Source organism: Lytechinus pictus, chromosome 8 (genome assembly GCF_037042905.1).
Source record: "Lytechinus pictus isolate F3 Inbred chromosome 8, Lp3.0, whole genome shotgun sequence".
NCBI lineage: Eukaryota > Metazoa > Echinodermata > Echinoidea > Temnopleuroida > Toxopneustidae > Lytechinus > Lytechinus pictus.
In genome coordinates, this window is record NC_087252.1 from 39,935,980 (window position 1) to 39,958,163 (window position 22,184).

Here is a 22,184-nt window from a genome sequence, read left to right on the forward strand (position 1 = left end):
AAAAATATATATTTTAATGTTTAACCCATCTATAAGTACAGGTACACTAGCGCCCCCTCGTCTATGCATGGGTGACCTAGGCATTTATGTCCGAAAAATCGGCACAATGTACCGTGCTGACCGGTATGATTGCATCTTTGAAAGGGCAGGGCAAGCGCAACTAGTTGGAACTGAGCTGAAGATAGCGGTTTGTTTTTTGTGAAGATTTGTTTATATGTCATTTTGACAAGAGTTACGGCAAACCTTTGTACATACCATAATTATCCTTTTTTCATATCAGAAGGATACACAAGAAAAACATTTCATATATGTATACATCATATTGGTAATGATATCATTATGTGAGAAGTGAGATTTTTTATTAATAGTGTCAATGGCGACAATAGTCAAACATGACTAATCGCCACTCAAACCAACATAAGAAGAAGAAGAAGAGCATCGAAATCCAAAAAATCGCCAAAAGTCGAACACCCGAGTGATTTTGCACACGCACGCGACCCGACTGATTAGCATAAGCCTTGATCAGCGAAAGGGTTTTGAATTTCAAAAGGACAAGTCAACCCCATTTTGTATACAAAAAAAAAATAAAATTGAAAATTTCATAAAGTCGGATGTTGAATTAAAAAAAGTTAGGACATATTCAGGTTTTGGAAAAATTCGCAGTTAAGTTACATTAACGTCCTGGTATGTATGTAAATGGGGAGCCTAATGACACCATCCACTCACTATTTTTTTATATTCAATTTCAAGAAAATATTTTAATTGTCTTCCCATTGTCATGTGAAACAAAGATTTATTCCTCCCTGAACATATGTATTGTCATTGTTTCCAAATTTTGTGGTTTAAACAGGATGGTCCTTGTAGAATCTGTAAAATTTGAAATAATATACAATTCAAACAATAAAAAATAAAATAGTCGGTGAGGGACATCATCAACTCTCTAAGTTGCTTACCACTGAGTTGCGCATATATCTGTCTTGTAAAAAATAAGCGTAACATTACAATGTCATAACTTCCTTTAATATTGCACATCCAATTTCGATAAAAGTTTTCAGTGTTGTGCTTCTTTGGTTCTTTTTATTTATTTTGTTAAAATCAATTCTTTTCGGGGGTGTGTTACACCCACAAATGTAATAATCGCCCACAAATGTAATAACGCCCACAAATGTAATAACACTTTACCCACAAATGTAATAACGCCCACAAATGTAATAACACTTTACCCACAAATGTAATAATTTCACCCACAAATGTAATAATGCACTTTACCCACAAATGTAATAATTTTTGATCGCCCACAAATGTAATAATGACTTTACCCACAAATGTAATAAATTTGAAGGGATTTTTGGCGAATCCGTTCTAAACTAAAATCCTATAGTAATACGTTCATATAGCACAAACGTGCAAAGTCTTTTTTCCAGACCCGGTTAATTCAAAATTATAATATAAGTCTAAACTCTTTTTTCCAGACCCAGTTGTTTCAAAAATTATAATATAAGTCCAAAGTCTTTTTTCCAGACCCGGTTGTTTCAAAAATTATAATATAAGTCCAAAGTCTTTTTTCCAGACCTGGTTATTTCAAAAATTATAATTTAAGTCCAAAATAAGATACGATAATGATATTCCAGTGGAATAAAAATGAGAATCGAGCTTAGTCTTTTCTCCAGACCCAGTTAATTAAAACTGGTGGAATGAATGTCTTTGTTGTTGTTTTAACTTATACGGCGCGTATTGTGAATATATGCGCTAAGAGTAAATTGAGAATCATGCATAGTCTTTTCTCCAGACTCAGTTACTTAAAACTAAAAACTAAAACCCTATAGTAATGCGTTCATATAGCACAAAAGTGCAAAGTCTTTTTTCCAGACCCGGTTAATTCAAAATTATAATATAAGTCTAAACTCTTTTTTCCAGACCCAGTTGTTTTAAAAAAAATTATAATATAAGTCCAAAGTCTTTTTTCCAGACGTGGTTATTTCAAAAATTATAATTTAAGTCCAAAATAAGATACGATAATGATATTCCAGTGGAATAAAAATGAGAATCGAGCTTAGTCTTTTCTCCAGACCCAGTTAATTAAAACTGGTGGAATGAATGTCTTTGTTGTTGTTTTAACTTATACGGCGCGTATTGTGAATATATGCGCTAAGAGTAAATTGAGAATCATGCATAGTCTTTTCTCCAGACCCGGTTACTTAAAACTAAAAACTAAAACCCTATAGTAATGCGTTCATATAGCACAAAAGTGCAAAGTCTTTTTTCCAGACCCGGTTAATTCAAAATTATAATATAAGTCCAAACTCTTTTTTCCAGACCCAGTTGTTTCCAAAATTATAATATAAGTCCAAATTCTTTTTTCCAGACCCGGTTATTTCAAAAATTGTATTATAAGTCCAAACTAAGATACGATAATGATATTCCAATGGAATAGAAATAAGAATCAAGCTTAGTCTTTTCTCCAGACCCAGTTAATTAAAACTGGTGGAATAAATGTCTTTGTTGTTGTTTTAACTTATACGGCGCGTATTGTGAATATATGCGCTAAGAGTAAATTGAGAATCAAGCGTAGTCTTTTCTCCAGACCCAGTTACTTGAAACTAAAAATTAAAACCCTTTACCCACAAATGTAATAATTTCACCCACAAATGTGACAATGCACTTTACCCACAAATATAATAATTTTTGATCGCCCACAAATGTAATAATGACATTACCCACAAATGTTATAAATTTACAGGAATCTGTTCTAAACTAAAACCCTATAGTAATGCGTTCATATAGCGCAAAGTCACAGTCTTTTTTCTCCAGACCCGTTTGTATAAAACATTTAAACAATCTTCCAAATTAAAATCCCAAAATTAATTATTCTTAATGTTGAATAACACAGAAGTTTAGGGTAGTCTTTTCTTCAGATCCAAATATTTCAAATAGCAAAAAAAAAAAAAAAAGACCCCACGATCTTATTAATGTTGAACAAAATGTAAATTTAGTCTTTCCTCCAGACCCAGTTATAGAAAAATCATTCAAAAACAAAACAACAACATCAACCAAAAACAGACCCCGCAATCTTGTCAACATTGAATAGCATCGAAATATGGTGTAGTCTTTGTTTCAGCCCCGGTTATTTCAAATAGAAAATTATAAAGAACAATATTAACAAAGACCCGCAATCTAATTGATGTTGAATAATGTTGTTGTTTTAGCTTATACGTTGCGTATCATTCAGTAGTGAATATTTGCGCCAGACTTGAAAATATAGCGTAGTCTTTCTTCAAGACCCAGTTATTTTAAAATAACAAATCATAAAATGGATATATAATAATAATAAAACAAAGCCCCCACAATCTTACTGATGTTGAAAAATATGGAAATATAGCGTAGTCTTTGCTCCAGACCCAGTTATAAAAATCATTAAAAACACAACAACAACAAAACAAAGACCCTGCAATCTTATCAACATTGAATATCATGGAAATATGGTGTAGTCTTTGCTTCATACCAAGATATTTCAAAATAGGAAATTATAAGGAACAATAAAAACAAACAAATAATATTAACAAAGACCCCACAATATCATTGATATATAATAACGTTGTTGTTGTTGTTATCTTGGGCTTTAAGGCACGTATCATTCAGATATGAATATTTACGCCTATGATTAATTTGTCGTTTTTGTGGTATGCGTTATCACAGGGTTTTTATAGTTTGGAAAATGCTGGGGTCTAAATTTGAAGATTAATGTTTCGCTTAATTTGTATTTTAAGAGAACTGGGTGTGGGGGTAAAGACAACGCTCTAAAACCAATCATTTTAACTGGGTTTAATTTTGAAGGTTGGTTTTAGCTTTGATTTTTTTTTTTTTTTTTTGTCTTTTAAATAACCGGGTCTAGACGAAAAACTAAGCATAATACTCGTGTTATTCCACAGTAATAAGAATATGACAAAGCCTTATGTTTTTAAGATTGTTCAAATCATTTTTTGAATGACTGGGTCTGGAATAAAGACAACGCTCTTAACATGTGCTTTTCTACATGGTCTTAATTTGGAGGATTGTTGGTTCTTAGATTCGTTGTTGGGGGTTGGGTTTTGTTGTTTTTTTATTCTTGAAATAACTGTGTCTGGAGGAAAGTCTACAATCGATCTTCATGTTATTCCACAATAATTAGATTATTGGGTATTCGTTTTAGAATATTTGTAAAAACTATTTTTTTTTTCAAAATAATAACCAAGTCTGGAGAAAGGATGTTTGCTTTACCCATGCATTATTACCATGGTTGTTAGGGGTCTTAGTATTATTAAAAAAAAAACTGAGTGTGGGGTATAGACATATTCTTTTTACTGGGTGTAACATTTGAAGATTAGTCTTAGATTTGAAGTTTTTTAAATCCATTTTTAAATAACCGGGTCTGGGGGAAAGAGTACGATTTAAAACTCGTGTTATTCCACAAGAATATGAATAAGATAGGGTCTTACGTTAGAAGATTTTTTTTCGTATTTTTTTTTAATGATTAGGTCTTGAATAAAGACAACGCTCTAAACCTCTTTTTAAAACAGGTTCTTAGGTTGAAGAATTGTTTGGTCTTAGATTTTGAATTTATTTATTATTACTATTAGCGATATTTTGAAAAAAATAACTGGGTCTGGCTAAAAGGCTACGCTATATGTCCATGTTAGCCATCATTTATGAGATTATTGGGTCTTTATACTGTTTTTGTTGTTGTTGTATTGATATTTATAATTTTGGAATAACAGGGTTTGGAGAAAAGACTAAGCTCGATTTTCATTTTTATTCCACTGGAATATCATTATGGTATCTTAGTTTGGACTTATATTATACTTTTTTAAACAACCGGGTCTGGAAAAAAGACTTTGGACCTATATTATAATTTTTGAGACAACCGGGTCTGGAAAAAAAGACTTTTAACTTATATTATAATCTTTGAATTAACCAGGTCTGGAAAAAAGACTTTGCACTTTTATGCTACATGTATATGAACGCATTACTATAGGGTTTTAGTTTTTAGTTTTAAGTAACCGGGTCTGGAGAAAAGACTACGCTTAGTTCTCAATTTACTCTTAGTGCATATATTCACAATATGCGCAGTATAAGTTAAAACAACAACAAAGACATTTATTCCAACAGTTTTAATTAACTGGGTCTGGAGAAAAGACTAAGCTCGATTCTCATTTTCATTCCACTGGAATATCATTATCCTATCTTAGTTTGGACTTATATTATAATTTTGAAATAACCGGGTCTGGAAAAAAGACTTTGGTCTTGAATTATAATTTTTGAAACAACCAGGTCTGAAAAAAGACTTTGGACTGATATTATAATTTTTGAAATAACCGAGTCTGGAAAAAGACTTTGGACTTATATTATAATAAAAAAAAAAAAAACCGGGTCTGGAAAAAAGACTTTGGACTTATATTATATTTTTTTAATTTACCGGGTCTGGAAAAAGACTTTGGACTTATATTATAATTTTTTAAACAACCGGGTCTGGAAAAAAGACTTTGGACTTATATTATAATCTTTGAAACAACCGGGTCTGGAAAAAAGACTTTGCACTTATATTATAAATTTTGAATTAACCGGGTCTGGAAAAACAAGACTTTGCACTTTTGTGCTATATGAACGCATTACTATACGATTTTGGTCTAGAACGGATTCGCCCAAAATCCCTTCAAATTAATTACATTTGTGGGTAAAGTCATTATTACATTTGTGGGCGATCAAAAAATATTACATTTGTGGGTAAAGTGCAATATTACATTTGTGGGTGAAATTATTACATTTGTGGGTAAAGTATTACATTTGTGGGCGTTATTACATTTGTGGGTAAAGTGTTATTACATTTGTCGGTGTTATTACATTTGTGGGCGTTATTACATTTGTGGGTGCAACAGGGTGGACTTGGCCTTCAAGAAGAAGGTGAATAGAATGAACCTTGTTCCCCTTCACATCGTCAAATAGATGTGCATGTAATATAACGGGTGTCTTAGCTAGGGGCAGGTTCATCTGTTTAAACGGCCAAAAGCACATCCTCTTTCCGCGGAAGAAGAAGTTCTTGATCCTGATCTTAATCTTTGCCCACGAAAAATGATCCATCTTGAGTTCGAGTACGTCCTTCATGATCTTACAGCTGGGTATTCCAGACCTTGACAGTACTTTCCGTTCTTTAACAACTGCATCTGCATTGGAAAAGAATGAAATGGTTAAGGAATATATGATGAAAGGAAATAATATTTGCGAAAGCGAATTAAGGACAAGAAATCGCTAAAAGGGTAAGTTCATCCTGATAGTAAGTTGGTTTTGATAAAAGCAGAACAAATAAAGAAAATGTCGATTGAAAGTTAGTGTGGGTTTGATGAAAATTCATCAAAGAATAACATTAAACCTTTCTTTTTTGTGACGTCACAGACGAAAAGCCCTCCCATTTACGTCGTGTGATATGAATTCCCAAAAGCGCTCTTTTCTCATAATTTTTTTATTTACATATATTTTTTGGGGTTTTTTTTTTTTCAGAAACATCATTTCATACCCCCTTATCTATATATATATATATATATATATATATATATATATATATATATATATTCATTTATCATATTTTACTTAAAATATGTGTAGGCCTATCATTCCCATTGAATTCATGAGCTATGGGATTTATATTACATGATAAAAGGGATGAACCGCTTGGATATGACGTCATAAATTTAACATTTTAAACATTATTGTCTTATTGTTTGATAGATTTTATGAAACCCTTACCAACATTGTTCACTATTTTCGATTTTATTAAGACTAACTTATCAGGGTGAACTTTTAGGGTTTAAAGTTAAGAAATTCAATTTACGCGTCACACAATGGCCCGAATTCACAAAGGTGGTTTTGAAAACCCACGGTTGAGTCCATGGTTTAAGCAGTTTTCCTGTATAAATTACGCTTAATTTAGCGCCTATCGGGCGCGTGTATAAAACATTTCCAATGCTGATGCGCACATTTTTCACAGTGCGCCAAATTGACGCTTGTTACCATGGTTAGATACGCTTTTTATTCATAAGTCCACTGTTTGAAGAGTGGACTCATGAATAAAAACAGTGGACTCATGAATAAAATAGCGTATCTAACCATGGTAGCAGGCGTCAATTTGGCGAACTGTGACAAATGCGCGCATCGGCATTTGACATTTTTTATACACGCGCTCGATACGCGCAAAATTAAGCGTAATTTATACAGGAAATCTGCATAAACCATGGACTCAACCGTGGGTTTTCAAAACCACCTTTGTGAATTCGGGCCTATATGTTCGCAGCCGTTGCTGATATTTTTTGTTCTTTTCACACGCACAAAGTATTGTAATTATTTAATTTAATTGTATACGGAAGCCTAAAAGTGCCACCCACATATAAATTCGGATTATTATCTCAACATGTCTACACCCTCACATGACATGATCTTTGATCTCGTCATGTCTACATCCAGCAGGAAAGATAATCGTATGACATGATCTCGTATCCATCCGTGTCTACATCCTGTAGAAGATATTATGGTAACATGCCATGATCTTAAAACTCGTCATGTCTACATACTGGGGGAGAAGAGATGATCAGATGAGAAAATCTTCAATCCATTAACTCGGCATGTGATCATCTCAAAAATTTGAAGACGATATCTAAGATGTTGGCATCTGACAATATGTTTTAAAACATTTCATTTGCACTAGCAGGTTTCTCAAGATCCGAGATTTTGTCATCTGATCATCCCTTTTTAAGGATGTACACATGACAACAGTGGCGTAACACGCGGGGGGGGGGGGGGGCAGGGTGCCCCCCAGCGGATTTCACCGGGAAAATAAAAGAAAAAAGGGGAAAGGAGAAAGGGGGGAGAAAGAAAGGGAAAGGGAACGAAAAGGAGGAAAAGGAAAAGGGATATGGGAAAAGTGAAAAAAAAAATGAAAATGGAAAACGGAAGGAAAGCGGGAAAAGAAACGAAAGAAGAACAAACCATTCCGAAATAGCCCTACTAATACATTGGCATGATTAAGAAAGGGAAATAAATTAAAAGATGACAAAATGGCAAACAGAAGTAGGAAATGAAGTTATAATGGAATGAGCCAAAAAGACTAGATTGGAAAACAAAGAAAAGGGACAAGAAAAAGACAAAGAAAGAAGAACTTAATAATACGGCCGGATTGCCGAGGATTAAAAATAAAGAACGGGAAGGATAGACTGCATACAAAATTGTGTTATAAGCTTGCTAAGTTTTGTGCAATTTTTACCGTCGCAATCATTACTTCGGCTAAACTCAAAAGCTACCGGGAGCTTTTCCTCAGACCCCACTCAGTAGGGGCTTCATCTGTAACCTTCAAAGGGCTCTATAACGCCCCCCCCCCTGTATGGAACCTTCCTGCATTAAGCTTTACGTTTAATCACTGGCATACGGGGGAGCATGGTTCCACACCCAAGGCTAAATAAAAGAAAATATAGGAGGCAACATAACATGAAACACAAATAAATATGTTTTTTGCTGAAAACATCCTGATCACTTGCAAATTTTTGAATAGAATCTTCAACATGTCCATGTTATGTTTAATTAAATTAATCCTCGCAAACAAACCGTGTTCTGAATACTTTGCCTTTACGCATGACTATTATTTCGCGATTATAGCCAGGCTTAATAACCTAAATCAGGTATCAGTCTATAGCTAAACGGCTCCGCCTGGTACCATTATCACAAAAAATAAACCTTTAGAAGTTGAATCCAGTTTGTTAACTTTTGTCAAGAAGCCCCCCCCCCCTTTTTTTTTTCAATTTCAGAATACGTATTGAAAGCGATGTTTTTTATCTTTCTTTTGAAGCTCATTGAACCGATCGATCGAGCGAGCGGCCGGTCGGCCGCCGCCAGCTGTACACGAGTTTAAATGAATAGCCAATCAACAATGGCGTACGTTGCTAGGGGCAGAGCTTCGTATGGAGCGAAATTCGATCAAGTCGAGCGTGCTGCGTGCCTAGTATCAGAAATTTTCGAACTGACCGGAAAAAAAAACACTCGCAGAAAAACTGATTTTTTATCACTTTCCCGTCATCAATTTCACTCATTTTTTTCACAGGGTAATTATGAAACATGGAAGAATCAGAAAAAAGAAGAATCTTCAAAATTTTGACTTTTTTATTGGTTTGTCGAATTCCGACGATTTTTGATTTGCGACTTGTTTATTATTTCGGTGTGACGAGTCACATATAATGGAAAAAATATGTTACATAATTTGAATTTCATTTCAAATGGTCAGTTTTTTTCCGGCTCGCTTCGCTCGCTGGCGACTTTTTACAAATTTTCCCACAATCCTATGTTGTGTCTCCTCAAAATGTTTGGTTCATTACGCAACTGCGTTGAATTAATGTGTTGTGTAAAAGCTATATACTGTATGTACCCGCGATTTGATTAAAATAGCGGCAATCTGTATGGTTTAACGCAGATACGAAACAATAGCTTCAACTCGAGTTCTCAACTACTCATACCTGGCCAGTTTCTTGACCCATAATGCTAGTGTAGTCTAGTAAAATAGACCCGTTTGAATGATATCTACTCAATACATTTATAATAATTATGTTACCAAGCAGCAACACAGTTACTTTTCCTCTCAAAACATTTCAGTTTCTCGTTACAAGTACAATTTTAGGTCAATTTATTCTTTGTAGTATTAGTAGATATCTGAAAAAGTAAATTTTAAGACTATGTATTTATAAGACAAAGTAAATGAGAGACCACACAGTTCACCCCCCCCTTTAAAATGGCTTTAATATCAAGAGGCCTCCGCCCCGGACCCATCCTGCATAGCAATGGCGTACAGATGGAATGATTGGGCCATGGCCCCCAAAAGCTCTTCAACCTAGAACAAAAAAGAAAAAGTGTAAGATATGAAAAAGTTATTTTTTCTCGCTTTCTTCGTTCGCTCGGGACATAATCTATATGTTAAGCAACTTTTTGGCACATGGGATATACTGTGCCCCTCTTTTTCGCGCACAATCCTGTTCACAGTTGCGTACAGTCCCACCCCCCACCCCCCGAAAAAAAAGGAACAAGAGAATGGTGAAATATAATATTATTTTCTGAATATTTTGTCAAAATCTATCACAAAATTTTATTGTATTTTATTGTCCCTCATAAATGATTTCGACATGACAAGATCTATTTTAACGTCATCGTAGTTTCCCTCCCCCCCCCCCCGGGGGGGCAGTCAAATGTATTGCTATACACACGCGTGGCCAAATTATTTCCAAACACCCCCTTTACGAGTTTCTCTCTGTGTGCAAAATAACCCACAACCCCCTAAACAAGTTTTTCGCGGGCTTTATTTACATATTTTGGCCCCTAGTTGTCGCCAAGTTGTCGCCAGAATATGACTCCAGGGAAAAAGCTTGGGGGAAAAGCTTTTTTTTTTTTATTAGGTGTTTTTGATATCCTTAATGAGTTCACGCGCTGCCCGCGTCCAAAAATGAAAAAAATATCAATTTAATGCGTTTTTTTTTTGGTCACGCGTGTGTACGGCAATATATTTGACTGCCCCCGGGCCTTTTACAGGATGCAGATCAGACGACATTTTGTTCCGAAGGATGAAGGTAATTATCTGAACATCTAGGTGACACTTTTATCCTCCATAATACACATATGAAACAATAAGTTAAGCCGTGAACGTTAAAGTTCTTACGCGATGAGTATTCCCCCTCTCCTGTATACAAGACTGCCTCTAAACCGGAGTACCGTGATGCAACAGCGCAATGAGGTATTGTGTAAGTCACCGGTGACCTTAGGACTAAGTCATCAGGAGCTAAGCACTGTACACCAAAGCAGACTGACATCTCTTCTTTGGTGTCACCAAGATTAGGAGTATGAATCAGGGCACGTAGAGAAATTTCATGTGGCTCGTTGCTGTCGATTGCACCAGGAGGTATCTCAAGTTCAATCCCAAAGGACTCTAGCCGCAGTCTACCACCATCGGCTCCAACTCTCTTGCAGCACTCCTTGTTGGTTGTTTCGACATCTCCGTCATCAGGTACTAAAAATTATTAAAGATATTTCTATTGCACTTCTTATTGCAAACCTGTTACTTCAAAATTCTAATAAATCATTGTCGCTCAGTACTTGGGGTCATTATGAAATATCCAATGTAAATGATAAGAGGAATATAGTATTTGAATATAATTTTTCCATCTTTTCCAAATTTATAAACATTTATTTCCCAATTGGTGTAATGTATTATTTCAAATCAAATTATAGAAAAAAAAACGCTCTAGTGAAGTAACATGTTTGAATACCGAACAAAACCTTCTTGTGTACAACATGAAAATTATTTCCTGATTACTCTACTCCTACAGAACCTGTTTCATGGGGCAGGCTTCCTTGGTCAACCAATATAATATTATATTATATTATGTATTATATCAACCAATATAATATATTGGTTGATAATATTGATTATGAATGTCATTATTTCCGATATTCGTTAAGTACACGTGATATATTATAAATCATTATATATACATGTTTTTCAACAGTGAATCATCTCTTCACACAAGAGAAGATATTAACGAAACATTGGAATCATAGAACTAATGAGGAAATATCAGAAATTATCAGAAAGTGCATGGAGGATAGTTCAGCCAATCTCATTAAATATGCATAATTTGCGTGAGGAAATTTTTCCAAAAATTATCATGTCTCCAGAAGTAAATTCCTAATAACCCCACTATGCCCATTGTAAGATTTGAGTTTTTCTATAGATAATATAAAGCCTTGCAAATATTAATGATGTCCATAAAGGTATTAAATTCACATCATGAAGAATAATCAATATCAACCTACCTATGGCAGAGGTTTTGAGTGATTCAAAGGAGGCCTTATCCAACTTGGAAGGTATCCCTGCACCCTCCTGAGAATCTTCATGTGATTCCTGACTCTCCTGAATTACTGTCGTAGTCACTGTGACATTAGGATACAACTTCGAAAGCTTGTTCCTATCAGATTCAGAAAGTGGGTTTTCTGAACCAGCGAACCTGATTTCCCGAAGTGTACCAAGTTCCTTCGGACTTTGCGGAGACTTACGTCCAGACTGACCAAAATCAATCTCGCAACTGACTAATGTAAAGACGGTTACCGCTTTAAGGTCACTAGTTGTAAGACCAATTATGTCAGTTATGGGTACAGCCGCTGATGCACCTTTAATTTGCAACCCACAATCTGTAGATGTTCTGGACCATTCAACACTCTCCAATACTACATCTCCTAGCTGTACACTTTCTAATTTGACAAATTTCAAACTAGGACCTACATGTAGTAAGTCTGCTAACAGTTGAAATGTATAGTGCTCTCCAGACCGATGAGATTGAAGATGGATATCAGTCAGATAATTCAATTTACATTCTGTAATGGCTGTACTTGACTTCTTCCATTTGAGAGTTCTATAGCTTGTGACGGTGAGGAATTCAATGTTTTGACAGGAAGAACAAAGCAAAACAAAAAGGTTGTCAAGAGTATCGGGGTCACGTTTGTTAGTTACATGTAATTCCAATCTTCTCATTGAAGACAGCGGGATGCCAGAGTGGTGTCTGGAAGTGGATTCAAATAATGCTAATTCGCAATCCAGCACAAGACTCTTTGCATTTGGAAAACACTTGCTGACGGTCCATAATGAGTCACGGAGTGGTGCAAAAATTGAGCGAAGGCAAACGGTGAGGACAGATCTCATAGGAATGAAAGGTTTTGATCCATGCCTTTGAATATCCAGATCGTGGTCAAAGTCAATGGTAATATGTTCCACTTTTTCACACAATGGAGCCAGTGCAGAGATCTTTTCTACTAGATGTAGTGCTAATATATCTTCAAATACTATCCAAGCTCCATCGTCATCGATATTCCAAGATATACGCCGATGATATTCTTCTCCATATCCAATAACAGAGACATTGGCTGAAAAAAAATCATGAAATAGGATTATCTCATCAGGAGTATCTCATTTGAGCTAGGACGAAATGATTTATGTGAAATTAAGAAATATGCTAATGCGTTAGTTTCTGGCAATAGTGGGTTTTCGCCCAGCGTCGTACGACGTAGAACGTACGTGTGCAAAAATCGCCAACTTTCATGGAAACAGAGGCCCGAGCGTTCTTGAGCTCAAATCACGGACGGTTCTTCCGCAAATTAGCGGGCGTCCGCATTAGAACGTAGGATTTGTCAACAGCCGTCAACAGCCAATCAGATCGCTTGTAGAGCGAGCAAGCTGAGCCGATCGATGTAAACACATTCGCCCATCGCGTGCATGCACATGTTGTACTCTACTCTGACTACACTGATAGCTGAAAGCTTCAAAACATGGACTCAAATGCGAGTTTTTCGGTGAGTACCATTTCAATTATACTAAAATCAAGCTAAGTATAATTTCAAAATGTTACAGTAGAAGTTTAAACGAGTATGATTATTGAAATATGATTGAAAAGCCGTTGCATGGCTCGGTCGACGACGCGACTGCAAGACACATGGCACTGCCAGTTGTGTGCACATAGTAGGAACATATACAATGCACATGTTGGCGTGTCAACATTACATGCCAACCATGCCAGCCGGTCGATCCGGCCGCGTTCAGCGATTTGCGAAACTGCTTACAAGCGAGAGTTGAGCGCGACGGACGCACGAACAAAGAGATCGTTCTACGTCGTAGATAGCGTCGTACGACGCTGGGCGAAAACCCACTATTGATATCATCACACAGACGGGTAAACATGGTACTATAAATAGACTGAAACATGTTTCAATAGAATATAAAAGCTCTGCTCAACAACTAACTTTCACTTCCTTCCGGTAGCAGAATGCTTCATTAAGGAGTTCGTAAGTTTTTTTTTCTTATGTGCTTAGTCAGCTGCAAAGGGTGATATAATTCAACAAACGATCCAAATTTCATTTATCCTGAAAGTGCCTCTTAATATGTTGTTTGTACTATATTTTCGATCCACATGATGGAAATACAAAGTCACTTTCGAGTGTTTCACTAAATAGTGGAATGGTATTTTCATTTTCCACCGGATTCAATGTCCAGGGCTTGACTGAAAATCGCAACCCATGGGAGGATTTTCATAATGAAGCTAATGCTTACTTATTACCATATGACCTTGTGTGCTGATCCGTACACAAGATAATAAATGCCATTATAGAACGTCTAAATCCATAATTATATTCCGTATAGAATTATTAATTTGCACAATGAAGTACTTAAAAAAAAAAAAACATACATGATTGGGCTGTATAATTATGATACTTTTATGAGCATCTTTTTGTACTTTAAGTCCAGTCCGATATTAATCCACTTACTAGTATAATGTTCAAGCTTTAGGTAGCGATCGGTGTTTACATGTCTCTTATACACATTCCATCCTGACTCATCAAAAACATGTAGTCTCCGTGTTTTAGAAAGGGTATCATTCAACTCGCTTGGCTGTTGGAATAGAAAATGTGAAATTTAACTCACACACACAAAATCGTACTCTTTAAATAAGATCCTACCCAAACTTTATGAAATATAGGCCCTCCAGGATTACTAAACAAGGAACAAAATCCTCACTCCATGTTTTTATTTAAACAAAAAGGCAATATTGAACAAAACGCCCTTGATAGGCAAAGCTCACAGACAAGCAGCCCATACACCAACTTATCTGACTTCGGAAATTAATTTTAACTTAATAAGGACTTTAGGTTTTACATTGGTAGCCACCTAATTGACAAAACTATTCTGCCATTGAACTTAAAATTCTGAGCGCCAAGCTTAAAAAGTCAAGGTATCATTCCCTTTGGTATCATTCAGTTAAAGATTAAACCCACTGCCTCGTGTTCTTGCTTCATCGATGAAATAGGCGCTCTAGCACTGTATTGTGCCCTCATGCCGATTGTGTCCGGTTCAGGCCACGTACAAACTACTAACTATTTCCCTATTGACTTGCGTCTTAAAACGAGATTTGGGAAAAAAAATACCAAAAATAACTGTTGATAATGAAACCATCCGAACCTTTATCATTTGGTACCTCACCCAATATGCTTTACAAAATGTGACATGATGTTTTTCTGCATTTTTCGCGCTACAAGGGCTGAAACTCAGCCTACGGGCAAACTTGGTTACATTGCATTGACAGTGCTCACTGGGTTTCCTGGGCCACTAATAAAGTTCGCATAAAATCCACCAGGGACAAATTACTGGTCTCCCGTGGGAATGGACAGATCCAGTAGTGATGTTTTCATGCAGATATGCATCGTGATTTTATATGGATATTTTGCAAATAGTAAGCATTTTGTTTTGTCGGTGAAGTGGGCGCTCCAGCAATGTGTCCTGATGCCCACTGTGCCCTGTTCAGGTCACAGACTACACTGTAAAAAACTGTGGTGTTAAAACTGACACCAGTTGGTGTTAATAGAGGACCACACCCTGAGGTGTTAAAATTACACCCTAGAGATTGAACATTACACCAAAGAGTGTAAATGTAACAACTAAAGGTATTGTAATAGCACCTATGGGTGTAAAACTAACACCACCAATTTAACACCGGTGTAAAACAACTGGTGTGGTCCTCTATGTACACCGGTTAACACCACAGTTTTTGCTGTGTACTTTCCCCATAGTGTTTAATATGAGATTTATAAAAATCGCTGTCAACAATAATAAAATCCACACATTTTTCATTTGATAACTCACCCAATATCCTTTAGATATTTTTAGCCCCGAAGGCGTTAATTGTTTTTTCATGGTTTGAATAAAGAGAAATGTAATTAAAGTATCAGTAATATCTAACGTACAAACTTTAATTCTATCGGTGCCTGGCCTCGTAGGTTTACTTCTGTCAGCTCTTTGACCTGAAAAATCAAATTGCAAATATGCTTTATGTGAAAATTATTGGGAATTCCTGATTTGGTACAAAATCATAGTAATCAATACATTCAATATGTACACTCTAAGAAATCCCGGTTCAAATGGGGTGTACGATACGTGGGTACACCCCGGGGGTACACCCTTTAATACCATCGTAGTGCAAGTTAGCTCTTATGCGAGATTCCGTGTCTGTTGTACACCCATGTACTATTTACGCGCACCCCATCAGTCTCGATGATGGACGTATGGTAAGGATCAGAGATTCTCAAACAGCGGCGCGCGATCTACTTGTGGCGCACCGAGCCTTGAGGAGTGGCGTGTGGGAGCCGGAATCGAAAAATATGTATGTAGAATTGATGTTTGATGATAATTTTACACAAAGGGAAAAACAAGTCAGTTACATTTTAAACTTAAGTCTTTATTAATTTTATATTTATTTACTCTAACGTTATGGTTTTTACATGCATGGTGTATGGATTCATGTGCGATTGTCAATAGTATGTGCATCACGATAGATGAATTATCTTTATGATCACAAGTGATCTGATAGCCCCGTTCGTCGGATATCTATCAAGTACAATTTCTACGGCTAGTAATTTCGCATTTCCAGATTATACATTGAGAATTGATGGAATTGCTCGGATGCAGCATTTGAAATAATGACAATAAATCCATGATTAAACACTCTTACTTGACAAGCCATGCTTATAATTAATAACTTGGACTCCTGGTAAAGCACATCATAACGGAAAATGTGGTGACATATATCATGTATATACAGATATAAAATAAAGTTCTAATTTGCATATTAGTGTAGCATCACGAAAAGTTTGTTGGGTAAGTTTTAAACAATAATTTTCACAGGAGTTTTAGAAATATAGAAAATCTGAAACTTTGTTTTTTTGAAGCCGATTATTTAAAATCCAAGGTTGTGAAAGAGAAATGCTGCAAGGTATTGCCTGCTGTGATGTGTGCATGCCCTCGTGAACAAGTGGTATCACTGGCATGTTGTGAAAAGTCATTTGAAAAATGATAAATTGTGTAGTTTGTTTGCATTTGTGTTTCTTATATTGATATTAATTAGATCCTCTCTTGCCAATTTAAAAAACCTCATATTCCAAAGCTTCAAGGGGCTCCGCCCCCTGGAGCCCACCAGGGGCCCCTCAGCAAAATTTCGCTCGTTAGTGCCAGAGCAGTACAGATTCTCGACAAGAAATGTGGAGCTTCAACAAAATAAATTGAGAATGACTGGTAAAGATAAAGTTGATTTGTGATCGAAGATTACCCGAAATAACAATGCACTAACGCCACACTTGATAGAAGTGAAATAATTGTTAAGATATTTAATATTCATGTGATAATAATTGTTTAAAAAACACGTTTGATTACGCATAATTTTGGAGAAACAGAAAATAGAGCTACTTGAATCACAACTATCAGCACAAGTCAAAAAGTATCGAATCATATCGCTAGAGATATCATACGGTCTCGGCGCTTCTCGCTGCCAGAGCAGGAAGAATCTTGACTGCAGATAAAACGAGGTGAGTTCGAGTCCCAACTAAGGTAACTAAAAAGAAATTGATACAGAAAGTGAAAGGACGGGAAATCTCGACAATCTTGTTGGTTATTTTAGGTGAGGGTACATCATGCACCCTAAGCGGTAGACGTGTACGCCATCTAAGGTGCAGTTGGACACCCCAAATAGGGGTGCACACTGTACACTCCTTTTTGGGGTGTATGTGTGCACCCCTAGAGGCACTCGTATAGGGACAAGCCTGTGCACCCTATGGGTGTAAAATTGAACCCGAATTTCTTAGTGTGTAACTGGCAGTCACAGACTGAATTGTACATGTTTACACAATGCATATATATAAATTTAGTGTAAGATGTAAATAAATATATACAATTGAAATCACATATGGATTTTAAAATATTATAAATAACACAATATTGCCATTATTATCAAACAAATTGCAGACTTATTTACTATGTCATTTGTTTAATAATCTTGTCAGACTTTGAAGAACGCAGTTCTGATTTTTTTATTTTTTATTTTTTTTTGGGGGGGGTACATGAAATCACCTTATATTTACTGATATGTCATAAATTAAAAAGCGTTTGTTTTCAGTGGAGGTAACCATTTTTTCTAATTATAAAGCGAAATTTCTTCTCTTCGACTTTAAGGTGATGTCAAATTTAAGGTATTTAGAGCCCTGTCATATGAAACATGCTTGGTTCCTAATACTATTTGCATGCCCTTTTCTGGACAGTTTCAATAAATTTTATATGTTTCAAAGTAAGAGAAGCAGCGAAAAGATATACTAGTACACAATACTCTGGGGCTGGTGTTACATACCTTATATCACATTCTGGTAGACGTGATTCATTGTAAGCTTTCAATCTTTTTAGTATATATAATTTTCTGTTGCTTTTTTTTAATAATCTGAATTGCAATTCTTAAGATTTTCATTGTAGTTACTCATGGTAATGGGGTGTTATTTATATAGATCAATTGTGGTTGAAGAGGTGATGATGTTATGGGCCAGGAATAATGATTAATGGCGTAAAAATAAACCAAACAAGGAATAAGCATTATGCTTAAGAGAGCGGGGAGATATACGGTGTGTCCCAGAGAATATACTGATTACGAGCGCATGAAGTACCGTGAATCTTTTCATATACGTCAATTTGTTCATTTATTCATTTCTAAGTTTCAAATACATTTAAGTTTTTCCATAGTAGTAAAATAACCATGAATGCGTATGATTTATAAGATAAAACATTACTTATTACAGTAAAGACAAAGTACAGAAAATGGGATGGCAATTGTTGTTTTGTGAAAGCATTAGTAATTCGGTCAGCAAACATGATTGCATATAGGGCCTAGAAAAGTCATAAGAAAATGAGACTGGTTAAGAAGGAATCTTATTTATTATGATTGATTGATAAAACAAACCAAGCAATGTGAACATTGTTAGAATCGTAGACATAAAACCATAACACATCGCTGATTACACGTGTTAAATTTTGTTAAAACCGACTCAAAATGTTATTACATTACATTTATGGCCAGAGGATTCCATGTTGACATAGCACGGTATCTGAAAGTAATGTATACCTCGTATGAAGATTTCATTCTGTTTCTGGTAGAACGTGTATGGTTTCTTTATATTTAATACTTCAATATAAATTATTCAAATAGTGTGCTTCGACTAAAATAAATCCCCAAACATCACTATTTTTAAACATAAACTTAAGAAGATGCTAATTTGCCAATACTTTACACAAACAAGTCAACTACCATATAACTAAAACTCCCAGGATACAACTTGCCTACCGACCTATTACCGCATCCTGTAATGCTCCTCTTCGCACCTCCAATTGTACCTGCACCCCTCCTCTCTCACTTCATTTGCCTCTCTGTTCCTCCCTCATTATCACAATTATTGTAACCATATAATTTTTTTTGTTCTATTATTATTATGATCATTTGTTCTAATTTGTGTCCCTATTTCGCTGTTACCTTCGATATTTTGTATAGCCTCCTTTTAAACTATCTTCCGTCTCTATTTTATACTATAGTTTTGTAATGTTGCCTTAACGTATTGAAACTAAATTTCAGGGGCTTGCCTACCATACAAGCTTTGCTTTTCTTGGCAAGCCCCTCCGTTCTGTTTTGTATAGTAATTAGTCAAAGTGACTTTAGTTCGCATTAGTTCTCATTGTTTATACCTTCTAATTCTAATGCTTTATTCCGATTGATATTGTACTTTAAAAACGACTATGTATTGTTATTTTGATTTTGTTGTTCTTTATGAACGGAAAATGAATAGAGTCATAAAATCATAAATCATATATTCTTCTTATTTAAATGTATAGTCTGGTTTACAGCTCCTGCATGAATGGTGCTGGTGATCCAACCATATGCAAGTTCTAACCCAACCTGTGTATGTCATGTCATCACAGGTCTATATTGATATCAAAGAATACACACATCGTCGGCGGTCTTCCGAACCGTCGTATCCCACATACGACGGTGCAAACCCATTTCAGAGAAAATCGTATTCAAAGTTTACTATAATTTTACAACTTAGTTCCTAAGCCTTACAGCATATTCATCGCTAGAAAAATACATGGTTTGAAAGACCAAGACAATTGCTTGACAATGGTAGCCTTATTTTTACTCAAAAAGCAAGGATCAGAGAAAATATCGCAAAAGAGCTACATGCTTGTCATTTCGGTTTGAGCGGTTTAGATTTCCCCGTACAAAAAACTCCATAGGGAATACAACAGTCCTTACCGCGATTGTAATGAGCGCGGTCAGTCAAAACGTCGTATCGCTTTTCACGTGCAAAGTCAATGCAATGCAGATGGCCGATACGACGGTTTAGCTGACCGCGCGCATTGGAATCGCGGTCAGTCAAAACGTTGTATCGCTCTGTCTCAGTACACGTTTCCAGTGGGATTTGCGCATTTTATTTAAAAATTGTATGACAACGCAGTGAAAATCCTCTCATATCTCAGAAAATAAAATAAATTTCTGCTTAGAAATTTAGTTATGAATAGAAGAGGACTTGTATTTTAGTTTTCTGCAAAAATCTCAAAATCGATATTTGTTTTTTACCAAAATTAACTCATACGACGGTTCGGATGACCGCCGACGACATAATATATCTGTGATTGAAATTATATAAACAAATTAACAAACACAAACCTGGGATGAACCAGACATTTCTCTCTGTTGGTGAGCTGATGTCCATTGTCCCATCGTCTCTTTAACCTGAAAATAAAATGTTTTACATATCATTGATGTGAATGAAGTACTAACAATACCTTGGGCCCCTGTATAAAAAGTTACTAATACTGAATACGATATGTTACATCTAATAACTTGAAATTGCTGGATTTTTATTGGATAATGTATACTTTTAGTTGCCATGGTAGTTACCGTTGATTGGAACCCTACACTAGTTCCTATGTAATTTATTTTGGTGTCTATGCGTGGCCTATATATTACTGTCATTAATCAGTCTGAACATATTATGCATGACTGTCTCCTATCTCTCAAATAATTGTCAAATGTATACGCAGAACATCTTGAACTGTTTATTCTTTTACAAATATAATTAGATATTTCAAAATTTTTAGTTGAATTGAATCGCCCCCCTGTTACACCCACAATTGTAATAATCGCTCACAAATGTAATAACGCCCACAAATGTAATAACACTTTACCAACAAATGTAATAACGCCCACAAATGTAATAACACTTTACCCACAAATGTAATAATTTCACCCACAAATGTAATAATGCACTTTACCCACAAATGTAATAATTTTTGATCGCCCACAAATGTAATAATGACTTTACCCACAAATGTAATAAATTTTAAGGGATTTTTGGTGAATCTGTTCTAAACTAAAATCCTATAGTGATGCGTTCATATAGCACAAAAGTTTAAAGTCTTTTTTCCAGAACCGGTTAAAGGGGAATCCAGCCTTGGCCATAAAATGTTGTGATGAGAAGGAGAAAAATAAATTAAACAGAATGGTGAAAGTTTGAAAGAAATCCGACAAGCAATAAGAAAGTTATAGCTGCTTTAAAATTGAGATCACTAATACTATGTAGATTTCAAATTGGCAACTGGGTAAGTAAATTATGACAAGGGGCAAGGACAACTTTCCCATAGGCCATGTACTTTATTATCAGGGATTTGTGGTTTTCTTCTAAGTACCCATTCCCCTGGGGCAGTAATCTAAATATAACCCAGGTAGTATATTGTTTTATTTCCTCATGAAAGAAAAATATAATTTGAAATAAAACTTTTGGGAAAAATGACATTTTAGCCATAATATGTATTGGAGTACATGGAAGAGTAGTCCTTGCCTTACATTACTATGACATCCCATATGCGGCCAATTTGAAATCTTCATGGGTACAGTGATTCCCAATATTTACAACTTTTAAAAATTCATAACTTTCTTATTGTTTGTCCAATATTGTTCAAACTTTCACCTATCAACTTGTCTGATTTTTCTTTTCCTTATGAAGACAAGTTTTATTTGGGTTGGATTCCCCTTTAATAAAACATTAAAGTACAATTCCAAAGTCTTTTTCCAGACCCGGTTGTTTCAAAATTATAATATACGTTTTTTCCAGACCCGGTTAATTCAAAATTATAATGCAAGTCCAAAGTCTTTTTTCCAGACCCGGTTAATTAAAAAATTTATAATATACGTCCAAAGTCTTTTTTCAGACCCGGTTGT

The 22,184-nt window shown here is 35.4% G+C and overlaps 1 protein-coding gene across 1 annotated transcript; it reads right to left on the bottom strand.

The window, feature by feature from the left end:
- Nucleotides 1-4,505: 4,505 nt before the first annotated feature.
- On the bottom strand, nt 4,506-20,693 carry LOC135154942 (uncharacterized). The gene is made up of 6 exons (XM_064103188.1): nt 20,631-20,693; nt 15,844-15,900; nt 14,371-14,494; nt 11,872-12,975; nt 10,718-11,065; nt 4,506-6,197 (listed from the first exon to the last, which is right to left on the bottom strand). Exons 1-6 carry the CDS (start codon nt 20,682-20,684, stop codon nt 5,833-5,835), a joined length of 2,052 nt encoding a protein of 683 aa, XP_063959258.1. The 5' UTR covers nt 20,685-20,693; the 3' UTR covers nt 4,506-5,832.
- Between the last annotated feature and the right edge of the window lie 1,491 nt (nt 20,694-22,184).